General features: G+C 39.5%; 1 protein-coding gene across 1 annotated transcript in view; it reads left to right on the forward strand.

Annotated features, from left to right (window-relative positions):
• Positions 1 to 2090: 2090 nt before the first annotated feature.
• The window catches only part of LOC150085446 (acetyl-coenzyme A synthetase, cytoplasmic-like), a 200725-nt gene continuing 179327 nt past the window's right edge, over positions 2091 to 23488 (forward strand). The window contains exon 1 of the mRNA XM_090373254.1: positions 2091 to 2411. Within this exon, the coding sequence (XP_090229380.1) occupies positions 2170 to 2411 (242 nt within the window). The 5' untranslated portion in view covers positions 2091 to 2169. The remainder of the gene's footprint in view (positions 2412 to 23488) is intronic.

Below are 23488 nucleotides of genomic sequence, written 5' to 3' on the forward strand. Positions count from 1 at the left end.
GCTCAGTAAAGTCTATGCACGAAATTCATGTCCTTCAAAATTCTAAAATGGAGACTTAAAAAGGCTGGATTTTTTTTTTTTTTTTTTTGGCTCCAAATCCATGAAATCTTAAAACTTGATGTAACGGGAAACGAAAATTGTTCACCATCATTGTTACTGGCCTGTGATAGGATAGGCTTATCCAAGTTAGATTTGTGCGTTAAGCAACTAAGGCTGTGAAGCGTCAATATATTATGTTTGTAATTCCGTGTATCCTTAGGTCGAGTCTGTTTGCTGAACGAAAAACCCTAGTTTCCGGAGGAAAAACCACGCACTCCCCTCACCTGAGACAGACTAACTCAGCCACTTTGTGAAAAAAGCTCGTAAAAATTCTTCGCGTCATTGACCGGAATAGAAATCGGGCATTTTATACACAATGTGGGAAGACGGTGATTATAACTACTATACTACCACAAGGATACAACAGACGTGGCCAACTGCAGCGCTTTCAATAACAGCAAGTACAGTACTCGCGGATAGGAAAGTTATTACGCAGCAGAACACATCAAAAGTAATAGGTGAAAGCAGGTTATGGGGTGGTGAAGAAATGTGATATAGCTTCTGAAAAAACAAATGGAGAAAAATTAAAACTAATAGAACGCTTGTATTTCGATTCTCGAAAAGATAACACTATAACAATTGATAAGGAAAAAGAGGAAGAATGCCATATGTAAAGGAGAAGCAGTAGTTCTGGTTTAAGGTTCTGAATCTGAATATCTTGGACACCTCACATCTGTGATGGGAGAAGACCACAGTGCAAAGACACGCATAATGAATTATCTGACGCAGAATGGAACAACAACTTCTGAACTTTTAAGTGGTTTGATGGAACTGATGCTAAATGCGAGGGCAAAAGAAAGAAGTTATTGCACTCTTCGAATAAACTGTTGGAAGGCCAGTCAGTACCATGGATTGTGTGCCAGTTACACGAATATGAACTTCGTTACCATATAAACTCTGAATAAGGCAATGTAGTAACTCCATGAATTTGCTGACCCTATTAAGTAACTACTTCCTGTAAAAGTTTGAAAGTACTTAGTAGATTTTGCTCTGGTGGACGCAAATGAATTTATACACCGATCGTGTATAAAAAAAATGTAGAAAGTAAATATAGAATTTGCATATTTTGAATTGTTGCATTTTAATTAAAAATGAATTTGTTGTTTATACTTTTATATTTATTGTTGAAATGAATATTTGGATTATAATATGCGACCTGATTTATTTAAATATCTGATTTTTGGATAACTAAATGGTGGAAAGTTTTTCTCCTTCTCTTAAACATTCTACCATAAGGCCCGGATTTCAGGTATTTATATCCTTAGACACTAAGTTAAGAATTCACACTAAAGGATATAATATTATATATTTATTTCCATACGATTTTTATGTTTCATGCTTATAATGGTTTATTATTTCTAATTTTATTACAGATTTAGAATACGGCACTGGTTTTTTAGACATCTTATGAAACCTTCAAAATTTGGAGCCGTAGGCAGTTTTCCAATACGTAAATTACCGCGTCTCTAAACCAATGATTTAAAGTAATTTTTGACAGTATTTTGAACCTACATATCATGACCCACAAACAGGCAATGTCAATAGGGTGGGGGCGGGGGGAAGAGGAAATCTTGGATAAGACACAAGAAACTCCAAAAGTAGGTAGGGTGCAAAGTCTATAACTAGGCCAAGCCAGCTGTTCGCACATTATAAATCAGTCCCACCCTCGATAGCTCAGTTGATTCGTGAAGGAACTTGATGTCCGTGACAAAAGTAGATATGTTCAGAATTTAAAAAAGTCAGCGGGACTATAAACAAACACTAATTTGACGTGTCATATCAGAATACCAACTTAGCTCTCCTTGTCATTGCCAACGACCTTACGCGAGTCACATCAAGTCAGTAATTATTAAAACGTTGTTTTTCATCTGTCGAAAACCAGGTGGCACACTTTCTCAATATCAACACTGATAACACGGCGCGGCTAGGTTTAAATTGGTCTTCTCCTCCGTAGAGGGCAGCAGTGTACACACTCTTCAATCACTGAAGATGGCGACCTCGGATCAGAACGACGTACGGGAAGTGTATCAGCCGAACAAGGAGTTTCGCAAAAATGCTTATTTGTCAAGTATGGAAGACTACCAGAAAATGTATAAAAAGTCAATTGAACAACCCATTGAATTCTGGGTCGAGATAGCTAAGAATTTTTACTGGAAATCTCCACCAAAGGAAGATTTCTTTCAGTTCAATTTTGACGTCAGAAAAGGTCCAATCTCCATCAAATGGATGGAAGGAGCGCTCACCAACCTGTGCTATAACGTTCTGGATCGGAACGTTGAGAAGGGATTAGCAAACAGCGTCGCTTTTTACTGGTAAGTTTTTTTGTTCTGATTATTTAATTACACATTGCCTGAGCAGGGTTTCCCCAGAAAAATATTTTCTTAATAAATAAAAGGGGGAAAAAAAAAAGGATTCTTGAGCAGTTACAAAATACTTTGCCAAGCTTTGTGCAAGTAAAATTAAAGCAGTTTCAGTTTGCAGTTTCTCTAATCAAAGATAACGGAAGTTAATCCATAAGGAAGTTACTTGCCTTTTTAACTTCTTATTCAACTTGTACGGAAATTCATACGAATTAATTTTTAAATAAGCGTATATATGACAAACATTTGACTGGTAATAAGAGTTATGTTAATTATGCCATGAAAGGAATCATTTTTCCTTTACTCCATCTGGAGCTGTCCACCAAAGCAAGAGGTAGCAAATCGTATTTCTGCACAGGAGCTGATATAAAACTTGTAGAAAAAAAAGTCCTTGGATGTGGTGAATTAGAGCTAAAGGTATTCATATAGTATCATCGGGGAAAATGGAAGGCCATCTTTGTCGTGGTCTCTAGTTAGGCATTTGTATGAACTGTTGACCACCGGTGTTCATTTGAGGAAGAATAGATGCTTCGTTTTCAATTTTTTTTTTTTTTTTTTTTTTTTTTAAAGCTCACCTCTGCTTTTGGTCACGGTTCCATTCTCAACATTGTTTCCAAAGTGTTGACTCTATTTTGCTGAGCACATCGGGTTACCTCAGCCAGCGACCATCTTGATCCAAGGAATCTTAAACTGTGTGCGCCATTTTAAGGTAGAATTGCTGTCCCCCCCCCTCAATTTTAAGAAGGGACAGCTCTGAAATGACTTAGATCGATTTTTTTTTTTTTTTTTTTTAGGCTTCGCTAATTTGCATGTTGCAATGCGCATAACTAACTCTTGATTGGATATTCGGAGTAGTCGTGTTGTACATACAGTAGCATATTTTCTGATTTATTATGGTAATTAAAATATTTTAAAACCTTTATCATAACTTTTTTTTTTTTTTTTTTTGCTGGTATAAAGCATGTTCTTAAAAATGATTACGTGGGACCAGGATGTAATCGTTATTCAATTTGAATAACGATTGAAACAGCTACCATGAATTTCTGTCGTACCATTGTTAGCAAGTTCAAAGTACCAGAACATGCGTATTATCACCGAAAGTGATAATACGCATACTTTGGTAACTACAAGTTTCCCCTCTAATATGCAATTACAATCGTTACACGCCACAATATACGCTCTTCCTATCTGTTTCGTAAGAGGCGCTATTGATCGTATTCCGTGGTCGATCTTCGTAAAGAACCAAGAAGAAAATTCTGTTTTTTTTTTTTTTTTTGTTTTTTTTCTTATTTGACCTTTAATGTCAGCCGTAGAACGGATAATTGAGGACGGAAAATACAACGGAATTGCTTTTTTACGTTTTGAAGGAATTAAGAAAATTCCCCATTCCAAAAAAGGAAAAACTATTTCACTTACACTTTGCGGCAGTGTGGCATCTAAATCACGTTGGGCGGTTAAAAATGGTTGTTCTTACCTTGGTATACACCGTGAATGGCGAAAACCAGAAGTTTACAGCGTTTTGTAGGCCTTTGGGCTAAAAGGCCAACCACAACACAAACATATCACGACATAACACTGATTGGCCTTTATCGTGAACGATACCTCCACACTGACACAGCGAGTTTGTCGTGATGGGTCGGAAACCATCTATGTTATAGAAATTTAAACAAATAAATATACTTAGGTATTACACAACTAAACAGAATAAGATGAACTCCAACAACACGTCCTTGTGTATACTAGGTCAGTGTTTCTCAATCTTTTTACTCTCGTGGCACATTTTCCAAAGAAGAAAAATTTCGCGGCACACCTACGTAGTCATAGAAGAAGAAATTTCTAAATTTTGCGGCACACTTGGAAAATTTTGCGGCACACTAATGTGACGCGGCACACCCTTTGAGAAACACTGTACTAGGTTGTGATAACCGGAAAATTATACCCATACTTCGTGAAGAACGAAAGCATTACGAAGTGAACACTAATCATTGTGGGTAACATGAACAAACCAGGAGTTCTTGGACCAGTACCTGATATATCTTGCTACCGAAATGGTAGCTTTTAAAATAAAAGTATCAATAAAATTGCATTTTTAGTAAACTGTGATAACAGGCAATTGCAGAGAAATCTAAATATTGCTCTCAGGGATTTCTGTTGGACCTATTAGAACAAACGTAAAATCAGAGTTTCGCTGTAATTCGAATTGTGCTGTCCCTGTCATTTACGTGGAAAGCTTAAATATAGATATTGGAAATGGAACTCCCCTTCCGCCAGGAAATAGAATGTACCATTACGTAATACACTGTAGGTTGATAAGAGACAATGGTTGATTCCCTTCTACTTCTCCTCTCAGGGTAATTCGGATTTTTTTTTTTTTTTTTTTTGCCTGGTGCAGCATAAGCCTCAGGCTTCCTTGCACCATATGGCTAATAATAATAATTCCAACAAAAAGCCATCGTGGTTACTGTCGCAGTAGTCACGATTACTGTTTCGCAAAGGAGTGTCAGTAGCTCCCCAGCAATTGGTCGTAGCTGTAAAAAGAGCAGTCTGCATCCTCTGCCGATTATGATTAAATGGGCAAGGAAGAGTCATGCAATTAAATATCTGTGTACAACGCGGAAAATTATTATGCATCGGATATCGTCCGATTGAGACGAACGGTAACAGAAGACCCAACCGCATACTACTGTGTCTCTATCACTAAGCAAACAGAAATGCTGACTGTTGGCCAAGAATCGTGGAAGCCGAATGATTCAAAGGATTTTTTGGTCTAAAGAATCCCAGTTACAGGATCAGTATGGCAATTATGCTCTGATTATACTTTGTGGAGACATTGTAGTGTGGCAGAGGAAGAGCACAGTATTTGGCATATCTTGGAGAGACGTTGCAGCTCCTGATACCAATTGATAAATGGATGCAATTCAACATCCAAACATTGCGAACCAGATGCATCCCATCATGTTAACTACGTCCCTCCTTATCTTGATGGCAGCTACTTTCAGCAGGATGCGCTGTACCATTTTTACCATCAGACTTGCTTAATGGAGGAGTGGTCCCAGAATATCCTACTTCCGTCCAATACTACTGTACAGAAAGACAATTTCTGTTTCTACGAAATAACTAACTTTTATAGTATGCTTTCGTTGTATGTGGTGAAACGAAAGCATACTGTAAAAGATACTATCCAGTATGATCAATGTTACCCACCCTATTTCGACTGCCACATCTTAAATTTTTAAAAATATTCATTTAGGACTTCCTTTAATGTTCAGTCATCCACCTGAACCAATCCTTAAATCCAAATATATCCATACAACCAGAATCCAGATAAGGAATCCGAATATATTCAGACAACCAGAGCAATTTTAAGGCATTGAAGCAATTTTAAGGCAAAAACTTAGTTTTCCGTCGTCACAAAGGCAGACCTGCTCTGCCGCAGAATTTATTCTGTATACGAGTTCTAAGGGATGTGTAGATATTAAATTAATTGATCCATTCACGCTAGACTCTCCGTCGACTTTTACAATGTTTATTCTAACCATAAGTTTAACCATGAAATGTTTTTTTCTAACCATGAAATTGTTGCAAATACACGGGAGTGTATTTGCAACAATTTCACATGCATATTTCGAATTTACCGGAGTAAATTTGTCGAGAGGGTCAAGCTGCAACATGCATGTGGTGTACTGCTGAATGTGATTGCCTATGTTGTGTGTTGCAGAAAATACGCGGCTACATGGGTTTCACATAGCTCATTTTTTGTTGTAATCAAGTTTGAAGTCTCCTTAAAAGGTCACAGATTTGCGATAACTAAGGAAATTATTTTTCGAAACGCTACACTGGAACTACTCTGCCTGACAAAATTAACAGAACAAAATGTTTTTCATGAATATTTTATTGTGAGCAGTGCCACTGAAAGCGAATATTGCAGGCATCCGATAGAAATCGATCTACCATCTTACAGAGGCGCAAATTATTCATGCCTAAAAACACTGGTTTGCGACCACATCACTTCATTCCTGTTTTTGGTTTGCTCAGTGGGACAGCCAGTACTCAAGATGGCAAGTCATCGGCATTTGGAATGATTCTTTGAGATGGCGGGCAGTTGCAGGCGGAGGTGGCACGTTGGCTTAATGTGTCACCCAGTTTCGTCTCTTCACTATGGAAGCATTTTCAGGAGGCAGGAGGTATTACAAGAAGAGCTGGCCAAGGTCGCCCGAAGGCTACATCAACCAAAACAGACCGCTATCCGGCTCTAACAGCAAGACGAAACCTGATGATATCCTGTCATCAACCGTCTCTTGAGGTTGATGCTGCCATAGGTGAAAACATTTCTAACCGAACTGTGTTAAGGAGGCTCAGTTCAAGTGGACTCTACGCAAGGAAGCCAGTTATTTGTATCCCATTAACCCCAAACCGCCGCAGAGCTCGTCGAAACTAGTGCCATGAGCATGTGCCTTGGAGCCCTGACAAATGGGGTACAGTTCTGTTCTGAGTCTCGTTTTAGCCTCCAAACAGATTCTACACTTTATTTCATCTGGAGACAAGGAGCAATGCGGTATCATCCCTCCAACATCATAGAAAAGGACACTTACGGTGGAGGCGGCGTTCTCCTGTAGGGCGGAATCAATGGCCACGCCCTCCATGTTTTTGATACGAATACTGTAACTAGGGCAGAGATACCGAAAACAGATCCCACGAACCGTATGTGCGACTTTTTTGGGGTTCGGTTGGATTTTATTTTCATGCACAACAACGCCACTGCACATAGCTCAATTGGTGGAGGAATCTTGAAACAATATATCCAACGACTGCCATGGTCAGCACAATGAGCAGATTTAAATCCGAAAATGTGGCACGCCGACGGCCAACTCCTCAGTCACTTGGTGAGCTCACTTGGTCTGCGCTGGTGGAAGAATGGAATTTTTTGCCACAGACTCTTAGACACCGCTTTCAGGCCAGTTTAGCCATTGGAGGAGGTACTGAGGTCATGTGACCACATTTTCGAGCATCTTGTATCGACATCTGTAATGTGATATTTTTTGGTAATTCACATGCCACCTCTATTAAATGTCCCTTATACCAGTCTGAAGTTTCTCGCTGTCACGTCATTTTATGGTACACCACCATGTCAAATTTTGTCCCGCTTTATCGCAAGTTGCACTTCTTCTATAGTGCCGAGACTACATTGCGTAACACATTAAGGCAACGTGTCACCTCCGCCTGCGAGACTTCAAAACGTCTAACGGCCCGCCATCTCAAAGAATCATCTAAATGACGATGACTTGCCTTCCTCAGTACTGAAAATGTGGCTCTCCCACTGAGCAAGCAAAAAAAAAAATAAATAAATAAAATAAAAAAAAAAAATGAAGTGATGCAGTCGTAACCCTATTTTTTTATAGGCATGAATAATTTACATTATGTGAAGTTCTATAAGGTGGTAATGCGTGGTTCTGTAAGGATCGATTTCTATCGAATACTCGGAATTTGCATGCCAGGATGCCATTATGTCAAATATTCGCCTGGCGACGTTGTTCACAATTAAATATTCATAAAAAATATTTTGTACTGTTAATTTTGCCGAGCAGTGTGCTTTCAGCTGGTATTCTTAGAGATTGTACCTAGTGCAGGAATTCGCATACTTTTCCAAGTTAAAAGCGGAAATTCAAAAGTCATCGAAGGAATTGACGAAAACGTGTCTGAAATAGAGAATTTTGCCCTTATTTCACAATATAGCAGACATAAAAGGGCCCACCCTAAAATTTGGATTTAGCATAAAAATATTCCAAAAGTCTTCTTTTGGGTTAGATATGCAGCATTTCTAGAAATGGTGTTGGAGTAATAATTTGACTGTATCGATGACGATTGATACAACTAAAATATTTTCATTCTGTGGTTCGATTTAACAATTTACATCAGAGTGCTGACTTTATTAGGGTATTTAGGGTCTAACGGCACCAGTGGTTTCTCCCATCTCCGTGTAGTATACATTGTGGTGTGATACAGAACGGTAGAAGCCAGAGGTTTAAAAGTGTATGGATATTGTGGTGTGAAATTGTTTTGTACCGTTGTTCATCTGGCCTTTTAGCCATTGCCCACAATATACCTCGTGGAGGCAGACCAGGTACACAAGTATTTTAGAGATTTACTTTGGCAGGTCCTGCCACCTAATTTCCTGAGATTTCAGTGGCTAGGACCTAAAAAAAAAAAAATGGGAAGGGGGGGGGGCGCTAGAAATTGCGTCAGGCCGAAAGAGAAGTTATGCGGGATAGAGCTAAAAAAATTGAGTATGGGGCTTGTGTAGTTTTGACAAGGGTCAAACGCTAGTCGTGAGCTTTTTTTTTATTTATTTATTAGGACAGTGCGCAGATCCGTCACTAGAACGCTTAAAATCTGAACTAAAAATACGTTCCAGTGATGAACATCTGAGAGCTAAGTTGATATCGCTGTACCTAATTTTACAATATTTGTATAGATTTCTGCTTAGGTGTCATCTTATTTGTTACATACAAATACCTTGCTTGCCTATTAAATATAAAGTGACCCGTAAGCGCAGATTATGTTAATCCATGCACCAAAGGGCTTATATTGTGGTACGAACTTTTAATTTTTTTTTTTTTTTTCACGGGAATTTATTTTAACTTTTTGACACTTTTAAAGGTATGTCCTCCGTATTTTGTAACCTGTATAGTAATTTTTATGTGTTAAAAAAAAATTATTTAATTGCCACATTTGAGTCAACAGTAATTAATATACAGGTTTTAGCTGCGTAGACTTTTGCTTGTGAGGTTTCGCACTACATTCTTCCAAAAAAATGATAGTGGAGTCTCCTAAATAGCCTGTCAGTCAATGTATTTTAAAAGCTGCGCCTGATACAATCGTAAATTTTGTATTAAATTTGTATACAACTTTTATACTGTTTATTTTAAACAGTATTGTTAATTATCAACTAACCCAATAAGTTATGAAAGATTGAGTGGCCCATTTCATTTGTATTGCCCTGTATTTTAAGATGTCACGGGAGCTTGCTTAGCAGGGAAATTGAGACTTGACATTCCATTTTGGGAATTAATCATCCTCAGAGAGTGGTGCTTTTATTTTTTTTTTCTCTTCTCTTGAAAATACTAATTGTGTAGTCAAAAAGAAAAGAGGTAAAGTTTGAGAGTCCCAGAACTTAAAAGGAATTGGCCTGTTCTTGACATTACTGTGAAACTCCGATTTCAATAGACAGTCCCTTCCAGGAAGTTGTCTGCGAGATGTAATAATATCTGTAGCTGTACCGCGGTTCGTATTCGTTGTCACCTGACATCTCTGTAAGGTATTTCGTCACAGACCGTTTTCTGTAACAGCAGAAATTTATCAAAATAATATTCTGCTGTTTAGAAGAAATCGTTTACTATAATAAATGATCATATTACAGTTCGATACATTGCAATGTTGCCCTTCACTACCACCAGGCCAGGGGTTAACAGTAATAATACAATATAATAATAAATAGAGCATTGATATATCAAACATAAGGAAATTCATATGTGAAAGTACAGCTCAAAACTCCAAGTATAATACAGTTATTTACAGTACAATATATAAAGAAAATATTGGCGGAAACAAATAATTTCATATACATATAGTAATATAAACAGTGCAATGTCCTTTGCACTGAACAGAAGTAGTTAGTTCATGATTACTCACTGTCATACTGAAAAGTTAGTATGCCATCTTCACATCAGGTAGTATTGTTGCTTGCGGCATTAAGACGAGCTTAGAGGAGAAGGATCAGGGGCAGAGAAGTGCAATTCAAGGATGCGACGTCTGTATTCCCTGTCAGAAGCGAACTTATTAAGGTAATGTCAGCATCGAAGGACTGGGCACATGAAAGTAGCTGAAAAGGCAGGAACCTATCGGATAGGTGGAGACTGCTGAGATGAGATGTTTTGGGTTCTAGCAGCACCTGGGGTTTCTCCGGGCGGAGGTGGGAGAAACCCCATCTCCGTTCGTTGTATCGGATAAGCCAAAGATTTGAATTATGTGGGATTTGTACTGTGTAATGCCCCTTGTTCTTCCGGCCTGTTAGCCGCCGGGTCCCAGATGGGACCCGACGTTACCATACCTCGCCAACAGGGAGGCCAGCCGGATGTTACCAGTATTTTGTAAAGTACTCTGGGTGGTCTTGCCACCTACTTTCCTGAGATTTCAGTAGCTAGAACCAAAATAAATAAAAAAAAAATTGAAAAATAAATAGTCGCGAGGATGTTTTATTGCGAATATGAGATTTTGCTTTAGGAGCACTGTTTGGGGTTTTAGAATTGGAGTCGCTCTGAGGGACTCTATGAGCACAGGTCCCAGAATGATGGTGCCAAAATCTAGTCAACCATCGTTTTGATAGAGGTGGTAAGACGTTTTACCCTAATCAGCGTGGGGAGCCTGTGAATTTGAATCAAACTGGCCATTTCAGTTTTCCTTAGCTGTGGAGGAAGTTAGTTTGTTTATGGCCCATTTTAAGAGCCAAAACTCAGCAGAAAAAAAAAGTGCCTGATTGTGCTAGTGGCAGCTGATGCCCATACCTCTGCAGCATATAAAAGCGGAGAGTATACTGTCGTTTTTATATATTTTCTAGTAGTTGTGACTTCATTAATATAATGTAAATGCTGCTTGGCAATCCATCGGAGTCGAGCTGCCAGAGTGAGCAGCTTGTCTATGTGGTAACTGAAGCAGAGCTTAGGATCAAACAACCCCGAGATCAGTATGCTTATTGACGATGGGAATAGGAGAGTTACACAATTGGCTGGATATAAGGCGTTTTCTTTAAAGAGAATATCATAATTTCAAATTTTTCTCGGTTTATTTTTAATCCGAACTGGTTGAGATAGTTTTCAGTTTCTGTGAGTGTATTATTAATTGATCCTGTTATCACGAGATCATCGTATGGAGAAATCGGTATGAGGAGGTTTATATCATCTGCATAACAAAGTATCATACCTGGACTCAGCAAGTGGAGGGATAAGTGTTGTAAACAAGAGCCCAGATAAGACGCCACCCTGTAGCACGCCTGAAGAGACTTCGCTGGTATATGTGGCCATGGACAGTAAGCTGGATTATTCTGTTTTCATGGAGTGACGTGAGGAACTATAGTGTCTTCTTTGATCTGATAGTGGTCTGAAAACAGCTTCAGCATTGCAGGAACGTTTATAGTCGAAAGCTGCTTCAAATTCTACATAAGTGACTGCAAGCTCTGCTTGGGATTCAAACGCAGAGACGATAGGGCTGCTGGTGGCTAAGAGGTCAGTCACAGTGGATCTATGCAGAAGGGAGTAATGGATTTGAGGAGGCTGATTTGGAAGAAGTTGTTTAGTAAGAACGGGGAGAAGCTCCTTCTCAAGGAGCTTTAGAAGACTTGAGGCATTGGAGATTGGCCGGTAATGCTTAAGAGTAGGAGACTGATTTTGGGTATAGGCTTTACAAGGTAGATGCTCCACTGCTGGGGAAAGAAACAACTTGACAAAATAGCATTAAAATAGTTAGAAAGGGATCCAAAATATATGGGCTAAGATATTTGATAATGAATTGCGGGATTCCACCTGCACCTTCTGTAGAATTAATGGCAGCAATAAGCTGTTCTCTGGAGATTGATACTGCAGACAGTGTTTGTCTGCAGTATCAATCCAGTTTTTGGTGTATGAAGATCAGGACATTGTTCCATGTTCGAGGCAAATCTAGATAAGAAGTCAAGCCACTGGTCAGGTTCAAGATTTAGGGGGAAATCAGAAGGCTGCTCAGAGTAGGGCCATTTTTCTCTACGAAGGGTTCTGTCCATGTGATGCTTAATTGCTTGAGATTTTTGCTTATTAAACTTTGCGCCAGCTCCGGAGTAGGTTATCCTGTCTTGGACACTTTGCGACTGCTTCCACATTTTGTGCAGATGCTGCTTTAACTTGAAGCTCATATTATTAAGATGGGGAGTCCACCCTGCTCTGGACCGAGGCATGATGGAAATTCTGTTTGATGCTGCAAAGGTCGCAATAGTCTTAAGCCAACTACTAAGCAAACTCACTGCAATTTCGAGATCACAATTTTCACGGGATGACAGAGGCAACCTCAACACATTTAGAAATACTCAAAAACCTGGGACTTACTATTGCTATTAGTCGAATTTCCAACATTGAAGGTTGGAGCAGGTATGTGTAAAAGAATAACAATTGGCTTGTGGTGCGAATTGAAATAAGTCTCTGGCAGGTAATCAGGTGTGCATGGATGAGATCTAATTGGTTGTTACCTCTGGTCGGGAGATCGTTGATCATTTGTAACCCTGTACAAGATAAGTTTGATTGGAGCATTTGCTGAAGGAGGAAGATAAAAGTCTGCACAGTGGAAGTGGGAGGATGAAGCTGGTTGATGATCCAGTTAGATATTTCATGGATGGATTTATAAGGTGTGTGTGCGTGCGCGCGCATCTCCGAGGACCCTATGGTATCTGAGAGTAACAGCAGGAACTTCGTATGCTGATGTTTGGCCAGAGACTTGATGAATAAATGAGACTCTGGGCTCTTAAAGAAAATTGCAACACCGCCTCCTCTTTACCCAATTCTAGAAGTGAAAGCAGATTTATATCCAGCTGGAACACAAGATATAAAAAAATTCTTGGTCTTTATCGAGCCAGGTCTCGGTGGCACAGAGGATATCGATAACATTGACGAGGAGAATTTGGTCAACGGTATTCCAGAAAAGACTCTGACTGCACAATTCCTGGGGTTCTTTTTAAGGCGCATACCTCTAGTGTTTTTTTTTTTTTTTTTTTTTTTTTAAGGCAGGCTTTCGAGTTTGTCGATTCTTTACCCATGTTGGGATGAGTATTCCCGAACTGTTTATTACTGGTGATTGCAGGCTGATGGAATCAGTTTGCTGCTGATGTGATTCACCACTAGTATAATTGCGACTTATGCTGCGCACATTTTGAGACAATACTTAGAGCGTGGAGCATTCATACTTGTTTCCTTGAGGTCTTGATTGCTATCGAGGAAGGTGGATTATTTGAGATTGTTGATGGGGGAGGTCTGTTTTCCTCAGAAAAGGTCTGATATATATTCCTTGGGGACAGGAGGCAGGATCTACAAACTTTTGGTAGACAGCGGGTGACACAAAAGGAAGGAGGCATAGCACATTTGCCGACTTTTAAGCCGTTTAACCTGAACTGAGAAGTTATGCTCCTTCATAAACATTCTACTAATAGATTCAGGAGATGTTCTAGGTCCAAATCTGGAGGCAAAGATTTTGGCTCTGGTGGGAATGACGGAGATATATTTCTCGACCAGCGTCAGATGAGATTTGGGCGCTGTTACTTGGTGGAATAAAGAGGTCTGGTTAGAAATAACAGCATGATGGGGAGGGCGATCAATATTGGTAGATCGAAGGCATCCTGAAGAATTTAAGGCGGGGTTGGCTGTTGGAATGGGGGAATTTTGTATTATCTCCAGATAGGACGTAGGTATCGCTAGAAGGGCTGTTGGTAATCCCACCAACATATGAGGTGGGCAGAACATGATGGGCGTTAGTTAAATTATTGTTTAGTTCTTTGGCCTATCTTTGTTATTTCCTGGTCTGTTCTCTGGCTGGGATACTTCAATAGTGTGCAGCTGTGGTTGCTCGCCAGCCGCTGAGTGTGAGTGTTTTTCTGATGAGTGCATGATCGGTCCTAGCTAACGTGCTCAGTCGGGGTGTCTGCAGACCTCCTTAGTGATTGTCTTGAGTAGATTTGGGTGTGGGAGCCAGGTTTTATAAGGCTAGGAGGATCTACTACTAGATGAGTAGTTTTTGTCCTTTTGGGTATTATCGGTGGCGGAGATGGCGGCTTGCCAAAGAATACATGAGTGATATGCTTATTTTGGTTCCTCAGTGAGCAGACCTCATCCTTGAGATCCTCAATTTGGGACCTCAATCGGTAAATTAGGTGGATAAAGAAATCAGCACTGTCTGGCTGTAGAAGAGGCGTAGACACTGTAATTTCGGCATTAATTCTTGGAGAATTACCTTCGTCTTGAAAAGTATGTTGTGACTAGTGACTGGCTTGAGGTGGAGAATACGTTAGCGTTTGAGGCACAATTTTGAGTATCATTTTCTGATGGAAAATTGGGTTGATTAGTGTTGCATATAACGTGATTGGCAGTGCCATCAGGTGACGTTAAGTTGTCCACTGCTTCATCACATGCGACGGTCATAGTAGTAGTAGTGGCATGTGATGCAAGAAAGCAAGTGTATGAGCTTATGCAACATCAGCCAAAAAAAAAAAAAAAAATCACTCCATTTCCTCCAAATGCCTGTCCAGTTCCTCCTTAAATTTATTCAACCTATCAACTTCCACAACGACAGATGGAAGTTTGTTCGAGCAATTAACCACGCGCTGGCTAAAGACAAATTTCCGCACATCTATTCTACATCTGTCTTTTCTTAATTTGAATTTATGCCCCCTTAGGTTTGTAATCTGAACAAGTGGAAGGATCCCATCAGAATTCAGCGTGCTCAACCCATTCAAGGCCTTATACACCTCAATCAGATCACCGCGCAGGTGCCTAGTCTCCAGCCACTGCAATTTACAGAACTTAAGCCTCTCTTGGTAAGAGGATCCCTTCATTCCCCTCACCAATCTTGTTGCCCTTCTCTGTACACGCTCAAGTAAATCTACATTCTTCCTAAAATGAGGCCTCCAGACCTGTACGCAGTACTCAAGGCGTGGCCTGACCATTGCCTTATACAGAGGGACAATCACCTCCTCCCTGCTAGCAAAATTCCTATATATCATTGACAAAACCCCATGACCTGCCCTGGCAGCCTGTCTGCATTGCTCAGAAAATTTCATATCCGACTGCACAATTACTCCCAGGTTTTTTTTTTTTCATTTTCTACCACCTTAAGTATAGTACCACACAGTTGGTACGTTTCTCTGGGGTTACTTCTACCCATATTCAGTACTTTGCATTTGTCAAGGTTAAACTTCAGTTGCCACTTCTTAGCCCATCTGCCCAAATTATCTAGATCCTGTTGCAGTAGCACACTGCCATTACTATCATTAACAACCCTGCCAACCTTTGTATCATCTGCAAACTTCGACATTAAGCCTGATATACCTTCATCAATATCATTGATAAATATACAAAACAGTGGACCCAACACCGAACCCTGTGGGACTCCACTAATAACATTAGTACACGAAGAGCAGCACCCATTGATTACCACCCTCTGTCTTCTCCCACTTAACCATCCTTTTATCCATTGTAGCAACTTACCCTTAATACCATTTTGCTCCAATTTGTACAATAGTCTTCCATGCGCAACAGTGTCAAAAGCTTTCCTGAAATCCAAATAGATGACATCAAAATAATTTTTTGCATCCAGTTCCTTTGTAACCACATCATAATATCCTATCAAATTCGTCAGACAAGACTTTCCCTTAACAAACCCATGCTGTGTCTGAATTATTGCTGCAGTCTTGTCTAGATGATCCTGCAATGCATTTTTAACCAGTGACTCCATTATTTTACCCGGACCAGAAGTTAAACTAACTGGTCTGTAATTACTCGTGTCACCCTTCGATCCCCCTTTGTGAATTGGGGATACATTTGCACAACTCCAGTCCGTGGGAACCTCCCCTGAGTCCAAGGACGCTCTTATAATTATGGCTAAGGGTTTGCTTAGTTGCTTTGCCGCCTCCTTTAATATAACTGGATAGATCCCATCCACCCCAGGTGCTTTTCTTATCTTTAACTTCAACAATTTCTCCTCCACTTTGCTTTCAGTTATTGCAAAATCATTAAGTATCTTGCTACAATTTGATAACCTTCTGCCATTTTCAAACCTTAGTTCCTCATGTGTAAATGTAGATGCAAAATACTCATTCAGTTTGTTTGCTATCTGAGCAGGATCATCAACAGTCGAACCATCGATGTCAAGTGGACCAATCAGATTTATCCCCTTCCTTTTAGAGTTTATATAAGTAGAGAAATCCTTGCTGTTTTTCTTAGCATATTTTGCCAAGGATTTCTCGTAATCTGCCTTCGCCTGCCTAACCTCCTTTGTGACCTGATTACAGACTAGCTTATATCTGCCATAGGCTTCTGAGTCGCTTGATAATTTATATGCATCCCATGCATTTTTCTTCTCTGTCATGATTGAACGTTCAGGCAAACCAGTATTTCACTGAGAATATTGACTTGGATCAGTGATTGTCTGGTCACTAGAGCTAGTTTCAGCCTGGGAGAGAGGAAGTTCAGATATTTCAGCGACATCTCGAAGGCATTTGTCACATGCGAACCTTCTCCGACGTTCTTTGGAAAGATGTGTGATGTCTGTTTTAACCGAGTGGGCACAAAAGGTAAATTTGCACACATGACATCGAATGGTCGGTTCCTTCCTGTCGCGGCAGGCTAGGCAGACAGATTGTTGCAAGTTATTCTGTTTCTGTGACATGTCTGATTTCGGGTCTTAAAATCACTTGGAAGCAGTAAACAATGCTCACTTTTAGGAGTTAGTCTTTAATTCCTAGTAGTTTTTTTTCCCTCTGGCACTATTAAGCTTGCATCTTTTATATTTGCGTTCCACAGTGATGACTGTGATAACACAAGAAAGCTTAAATGGTTGAGACAGGTGTACTTATCACAAAAGATTGAAGAGAGTGAGCATGCTTTGTGATTTGGTCAAGGTTGACGCATTGTCACCTTATGCCTTTAGGGTAATTGGAAATTTGCCTGGTTCATGAAGGCTAAAGCGCTATGCATACAATGTAATGGAGGAATTCAAAAGTGAGCAGGAATATTTAAAAATTAAAAGTACCTGTTCATCATATCACGAAGATGATACCACGCCAGGCTTGAGCAGAGGAAGAGGAATTCACTGGTGGGCGAATCTTTCTATAAAGTTAAGTATAACTATCTAAAACTAAATTAATATCAGGAGCATAAACGGACACCGTGTGCCACAACTCTCGCACGCCGTAACTCTAAATCTTTCTTTGCTTATTAAAATACTTTTATTAATTCTACTCAAAGCAAAACAGTGTGTATCACCAAAATCAGTGACGTCCTTTTTTTTTTTCTTTAATTTATTAACTGCCTTTTATTTTAGAATATATTTTCTGCCTCATTCTCCTTTTCATGAGTATGAACAGAAGTAAATGATTATTTTTTATATGAACAATTTTATATATGGATTATTGGGGAAAAAATTTAAATAAGTAAATTTCCGGTGGATATAAATTATTGAAAAATATTTTATTTAGATAACTTATTACGAAAATGTTTATTTACAGAATTGTTTCAATGAAAGCTTTAACATGTGTTCGTAGTCCATTCATATAAGAGAATTGTACGCTTAAAGCTTTCCAAATTCGTCAACTATTTCTGATGGATCATTCCAAATGATTCCACTGTTCCCGACTGGATTGAAATCCGGCGACTGTTGATTCAGGGAAGTTCCCGAATATGTTCATTCTTGAGTGCTTTTCAAACCATCCCTTCACAATCCCGTTCTTGTTCACAGTGATATTGTCGACCTGGTATATCATACTGTCAATAACTTAAGAACACCCCGATTCACGAGAATGCTAAGGAATATAAGAGCTCAGAGTTGACAGCCTTCGCGGGTACGCCCAGTGGATATAATCACCATCCTTTCCACATCGGGTGGAAAAGACCTGGGTTCGAATCCCATCAATGACCCAAGGAATTTTTATGGGCCTTTTTCGATCTCAGGTGAGGGTTGTTTGAGTTTTCTGTCCAGCAAACAGGAAATTAACCACACACAATATACGCGATTTACAAATACAACATATGACTCATCGTAGCCTTAGTTACTTTGACACTTCACGCACACACTTGCCAATAATAATGAGGAAACCAGTACCGTGGCACAAATGTTGCCCCTAGCAGATCGCTACCATTAAGCCTGGACAGAAAGCGGGATGCTCTCTATATCCATTGCTGTTCACGCCCAAAAGAAATTGAATCCTGTATCCAAAATAGAGCAGTTTTAGACAAGCAAGGTGAGAGGAGCTGTCACAGCATCATCAGTCCGTTTGTGGTCTGCTGATGCCGTGTCATAAAATATAGTTTCACACTGACTTTAAAATATTCGTTCTTTGTAATACTTGATGTTTGAATATTTAACAATATTATTCGGGTCGTCACGAAATAAGAAGCGTTGATTTTTATATTAAAAATATATACTATATATATATATGTATATATATATATATAAACTGATCCACGGTAGTTAAGCTAATAGGGATTGGAGGTTAACACTTATTGCTTCTGCATAGCCACGGGCTGCATAATATGAAGAAATAGGCGGCGGATTGATTACGGCTGTTCTAGCATATTAGTTATCAGGTTGTTTTAACCACCCAACGTAAAAAATGTCCCTGAATTTTAATACTGTCAGCTTTTTAGGAGAAATCGCTGTACTATCGTATCTCCTTCGTTCAGTGGACAAACCACTGACTCTTGATGCAGTCCACACTGATTCCTGTATATATTCCGCCGTTGTCATTGGGCTCCAATTTCGCGACCACCAATAATCATGAACTCGCTGATATCGTCTACTTTTCTCATAAAGCATATATTATAGCATGTTAGTTGTAATTTATGCATTAAGTGAAAAGTCTGTTTCAGATTCACTCGCCTATAGGATGTTCGATTCTATAATATTTTGGTAGTGATGCGTACGAGGGGAGGTTAAAGTTTCTAATCTCTCATAGAAGGAATTCTGGATAGTTGTCAAAATCTATTTATTTTTTCAATATAGTTTCCATTAAATTAAACACTTTCTGGCACAATTATAATCCGATCTCGTAATCCGATCAAATAAAATGCAGAATATTTTGACTCGAACCAGTTGACTACATCCATCACAGTATTGTCATTGTGGAATTTCGGTGCTTTTGGAAATAGTAAATAATGCGATGGAATGTGGACATGTGTTTTTGTAAAGGGCGGCTCCTAGAACGCGAGTTAATCTCCGCTTCGTATCTCTGTGAAGAACAGTACCACTGTAAGAGGACCAGAAATGTGAGCAGTATAGTTTTGTGTGTGTTCTGTTATGTTATGGTCACTTGGCTACCCAGAAGCATCAATCACCTGGACAGAATTCTTCCACACCATGGGAAGGTGGGCCAGTCCCAATGGAACACGTACTATCTCGATACGAGACTCTGACCCACCTGATGTTGCCAAAAGGTGGGCCAGATTTGTCTGGGGGCGCACTCCAGAGAGGGTAAAAAAAAACTCCCGTGGTGGAAAAAAAATAATAAATTAAAAAAAAAAACCGGTGGTGAAAAAAAAACTAAAATAATAAAAAAAAATCCCCGTAGTGAAAAAAAATAAATGCGATCGAATAATCGTACTCATATTTATAAATGGGTACGGCGAATGCTCGAACCCACAGTCACACAGCCTGTCACAAACGCTGTGTGCGCCAGTGTATTGTCTTGATTCAAGATGATTCCTTTGGCCAATTTCCCGCGCCTCTTAAACCTGAATTCCTCATGGAAACGTCTCAGTAGATTAGAACAATGCTTGGAATTGATGCCACCTCGTTCCAGGAAATCAACCATGATCACTCCTGCATCGCAGAAGACTGATGCCATGACTTTCCCAGCAGACTTCTGCACTAAACTGTTTAGGATGGGAAGAGGGATTCTTTCACTTTTTCGGTTGTTCTTTTGTTTCAAGGTTGAAGTGGTGCACCCATATTTCGCCCATTGTGATATACTGCCCTCAAAACTGAGCTTCCTTAGCTCAGAATGAAGAAACCTTCGTTCCTAAAACACTCATGACAATATCGTGAGCTCTTCAACTGCCATTTTTCAGCCGATCTTCCAAAAATTTCTCGATCTTGTTGCAGTAACACCTTGATTAGCCATTAACTACCCTGCCAACCTCTGTATAATCTGCAAACTTAGACATTAAGCCTGATATACCTCCACTAATATTGCTCCACGAAGATCATTGTCCATTAATAACCACTGTGTCCTTCCATCCCTTTTTTTCCCTAGCCTTTAATGTAACTTGCCTTTAATGCCACACCGCGAAAATTTAAACCACTCTTTTATGGGCAACGTTATCAAAAGCCTTCCTGAAATCCAAGCATATGATATCAAAATAATTTTTTGCATCCAGTTTCTTTGTTACTGCTGGAGAAATTCTCCACGTATCATACTTAAGAATTACTCCAGCAGTAGAAAAGATAATTTTTAAACACTAGTCGTGTTCTAACTCCCAAGTACGCATGGTGAATTTATAAATTCTGAATAATCTCTTGATTTATACCAGATAGCTTGCAAAACAGAAGAACAAAAATCTTATACTAGCCATCAATTACGAATACTCTACAGAATGATAAATGTTTAGAATTCTTTAAATCTTCATTTATACGAGTATTTAGCAGTGGGGATGTTTCTGTTTTTGACAATGCACTTGGAATATATTATTGGTAAATTCGGAACATTAGTAAATCTAATTCGTAGAATTAGATTACCATTTCTCATACCGGAAGTGACGCCACATTTGAAGGGCAACTTCCGATCGACACTCCTAACGACCTTTATAATAGCTACTATAAACGTCACGATCCATTTACCCCTTGTCAATACGGAAACAACTGACATTGATGTCTACAATTTGCTAGCCTTTGCTTAATCAGAAATGTCCGTTGACGCACATTGACTTTGGGGATTCCCAGTTGCTATGGTGAAACTAAAGGCTTATTTCCTTCCGGAAAGTGTTGTTTGTCATTTTAGTGTCCACGAACCTTTGAGGATATCCCAGTTTAGTTTTCAGTTTCATTTGGTGACTACAAAACATTTTAATCACTGTAAAAAGAAACACAAATTCATGAAATTGTTATATTTGCGTTACTAGCGGATGGGGAGTTACAGAAGCAGTTTTGTATAGCGTACTGCCATCTAGCGGCTCAACAAGAAAGATTATTGACAGTTTGCGGTGTTGGTTCTGGACTTCTCTCCCAGTGAGATATTTATAAATATACGGAATGAGAATACTTCAGTGATTCTGAATCCTTAAAGAGCAAAGAAAGCTAAACCTGTAGAGTAGTATATAGAAAAATATAAAACAGAAGTTACCTTTATAACACAAAAATATGTAGAGTGTAGCGTATTTTTAATTAATGTACATTTGCATAATTTTATGTAGCGCATGAAGTACACTAATATGAATAAATTGAGTGGCGAAACTACCTTACTGTCCGATTCGCTACCATTTTAGCACAGCACTTTTTTAATTAAAAAAAAGTGCTATCTCCTCCTTTTGTTTTCATGGCTGGCAGGATTTCGTTTGCAATTTCTCACTTGTGGATAATAAAAATATGGAATTAAAAACCACCCGAGACCAACTACAGTGGAAAAAGCAACGATAAATATTCCTCCCTCCTCGAGGGGATTCGAACTTTGGTGTTTCCAATGAATTCGAAGAACGAGGATTGTTATTTATCGTTAGCCAGCACGACTGGGGGCTGACCTACCTATCCCTTTTATCCGAAATAGTAAACTTTTCCTAATGCTACATTGTTCCGATTCGTATAGCAGCCTTTCATGCGAGACATTATCATAATTTGCTTCCATCTTGCATTCGTAAAACAGCTAATGCTATTTGACCTTCAGTAAACAGTTTGTCATAGCATTGCTGCTATTTAAATAAATGATAGAATAGCCTTTTTTGATACCACTTTTTTGAAAAGTACACTGGTGTGCAAAATTTAAGGACTAACATTTTTCTAAAGGTTACAACCACAAAATCTTTACTTAAGGTACTCTTTACTGATGAGAATAGATGCCGTCTCAGCAGCGATTCTGGACGTCAGCTAATCTGGCGAGAGATTTCAGTGATTTTTTGGGGGCTATCACCCCGCAAACATCACTGAAAGGGATCGATATGGCGGTCGAGGTGTTCTTGGCTGGGGAGGCGTTATGTTGGATGGACGTACACAACTCCAGATACTGGAAGACGCTACTGTACTGAGGTAATCCTTCCCCATGTGCATCTGTTCCGTGGTGACGGCATTTGCCCAGAGTTCGTGTTTATGGATGATAACGCCACACCTCATCGCACTGCAGCTGTGATATGCTTTTGGAAAGTGAGGACATTGTTCTTATGGATTGGCCTGCCCGTTCTATCGTTCTAAATCCCATCGAACACATGGGACGATCTGGGGAGACGCCAAGCGGCACGTCCACACCCACCAGAAAATCTTCACCAGCTGAAGATGGCGCTGACAAGAGAATGGACGGCGTTACCGTAAGAACTTATCAACATAAGTATGGACAGGCGGTGCAAAGCCTGCATCGACATTAGGGGTGGCCATATCTCCTACTGAGGACTACCTCTTCCCTTTGTTCTCTCTTTGGCAGTGATGCATCTGTATCATGGCAGCCAGTGCTATATTGCCATTTTGAATAAAGTTGCTCTGTACCGTTTTGTTTCCGTTGTGTCTGTGTTGTTTCATTCATCATTTCTGTACCTCACGAGGTTCCTTTGGTATGCTTTTCCCATATCCAGGCCACTCCTATGAGAAGCTACAGGTGAAAATCTGATTGGTCCTTAAATTTTGCACACCAGTGTAGTACAGTAAAGCAAACTTTTGAAAGCGAAGTTAGTTCAGATGTGATCTCATTGCTTTTACTAAGCGTTTTAAGTGGGTATGACAGAATGGTTATAAATAGCTACTGCCGTTCGTGGAGTAATGTTAAGAGTGGGATACCAGAAAGTTCGGTGTTGTATCCTTTACTGTTTTTAATATTTATTAACGATATCGAGGAAGGCTTATCAAGTTTAATGTCTAAGTTTGCTGGTGATACAAGATAGGCAGGGTGATTAAATGACAGTAATCATATGTTACTATAACAAGACCAAGAAAAATTATGCAGATGGCTGAGAAGTGGCAATTGACACTTAAAGCTGACACAGTATATGCAAGGTACTGAAAGGATGGGATTCCTGGGCAACGCGACGCAGTCACCCCTTTTGCTAGTGGAT

Source organism: Mastigoproctus giganteus, chromosome 5 (genome assembly GCF_048544385.1).
Source record: "Mastigoproctus giganteus isolate SK-2022 chromosome 5, ASM4854438v1, whole genome shotgun sequence".
NCBI classification, from domain to species: Eukaryota; Metazoa; Arthropoda; class Arachnida; order Uropygi; family Thelyphonidae; genus Mastigoproctus; species Mastigoproctus giganteus.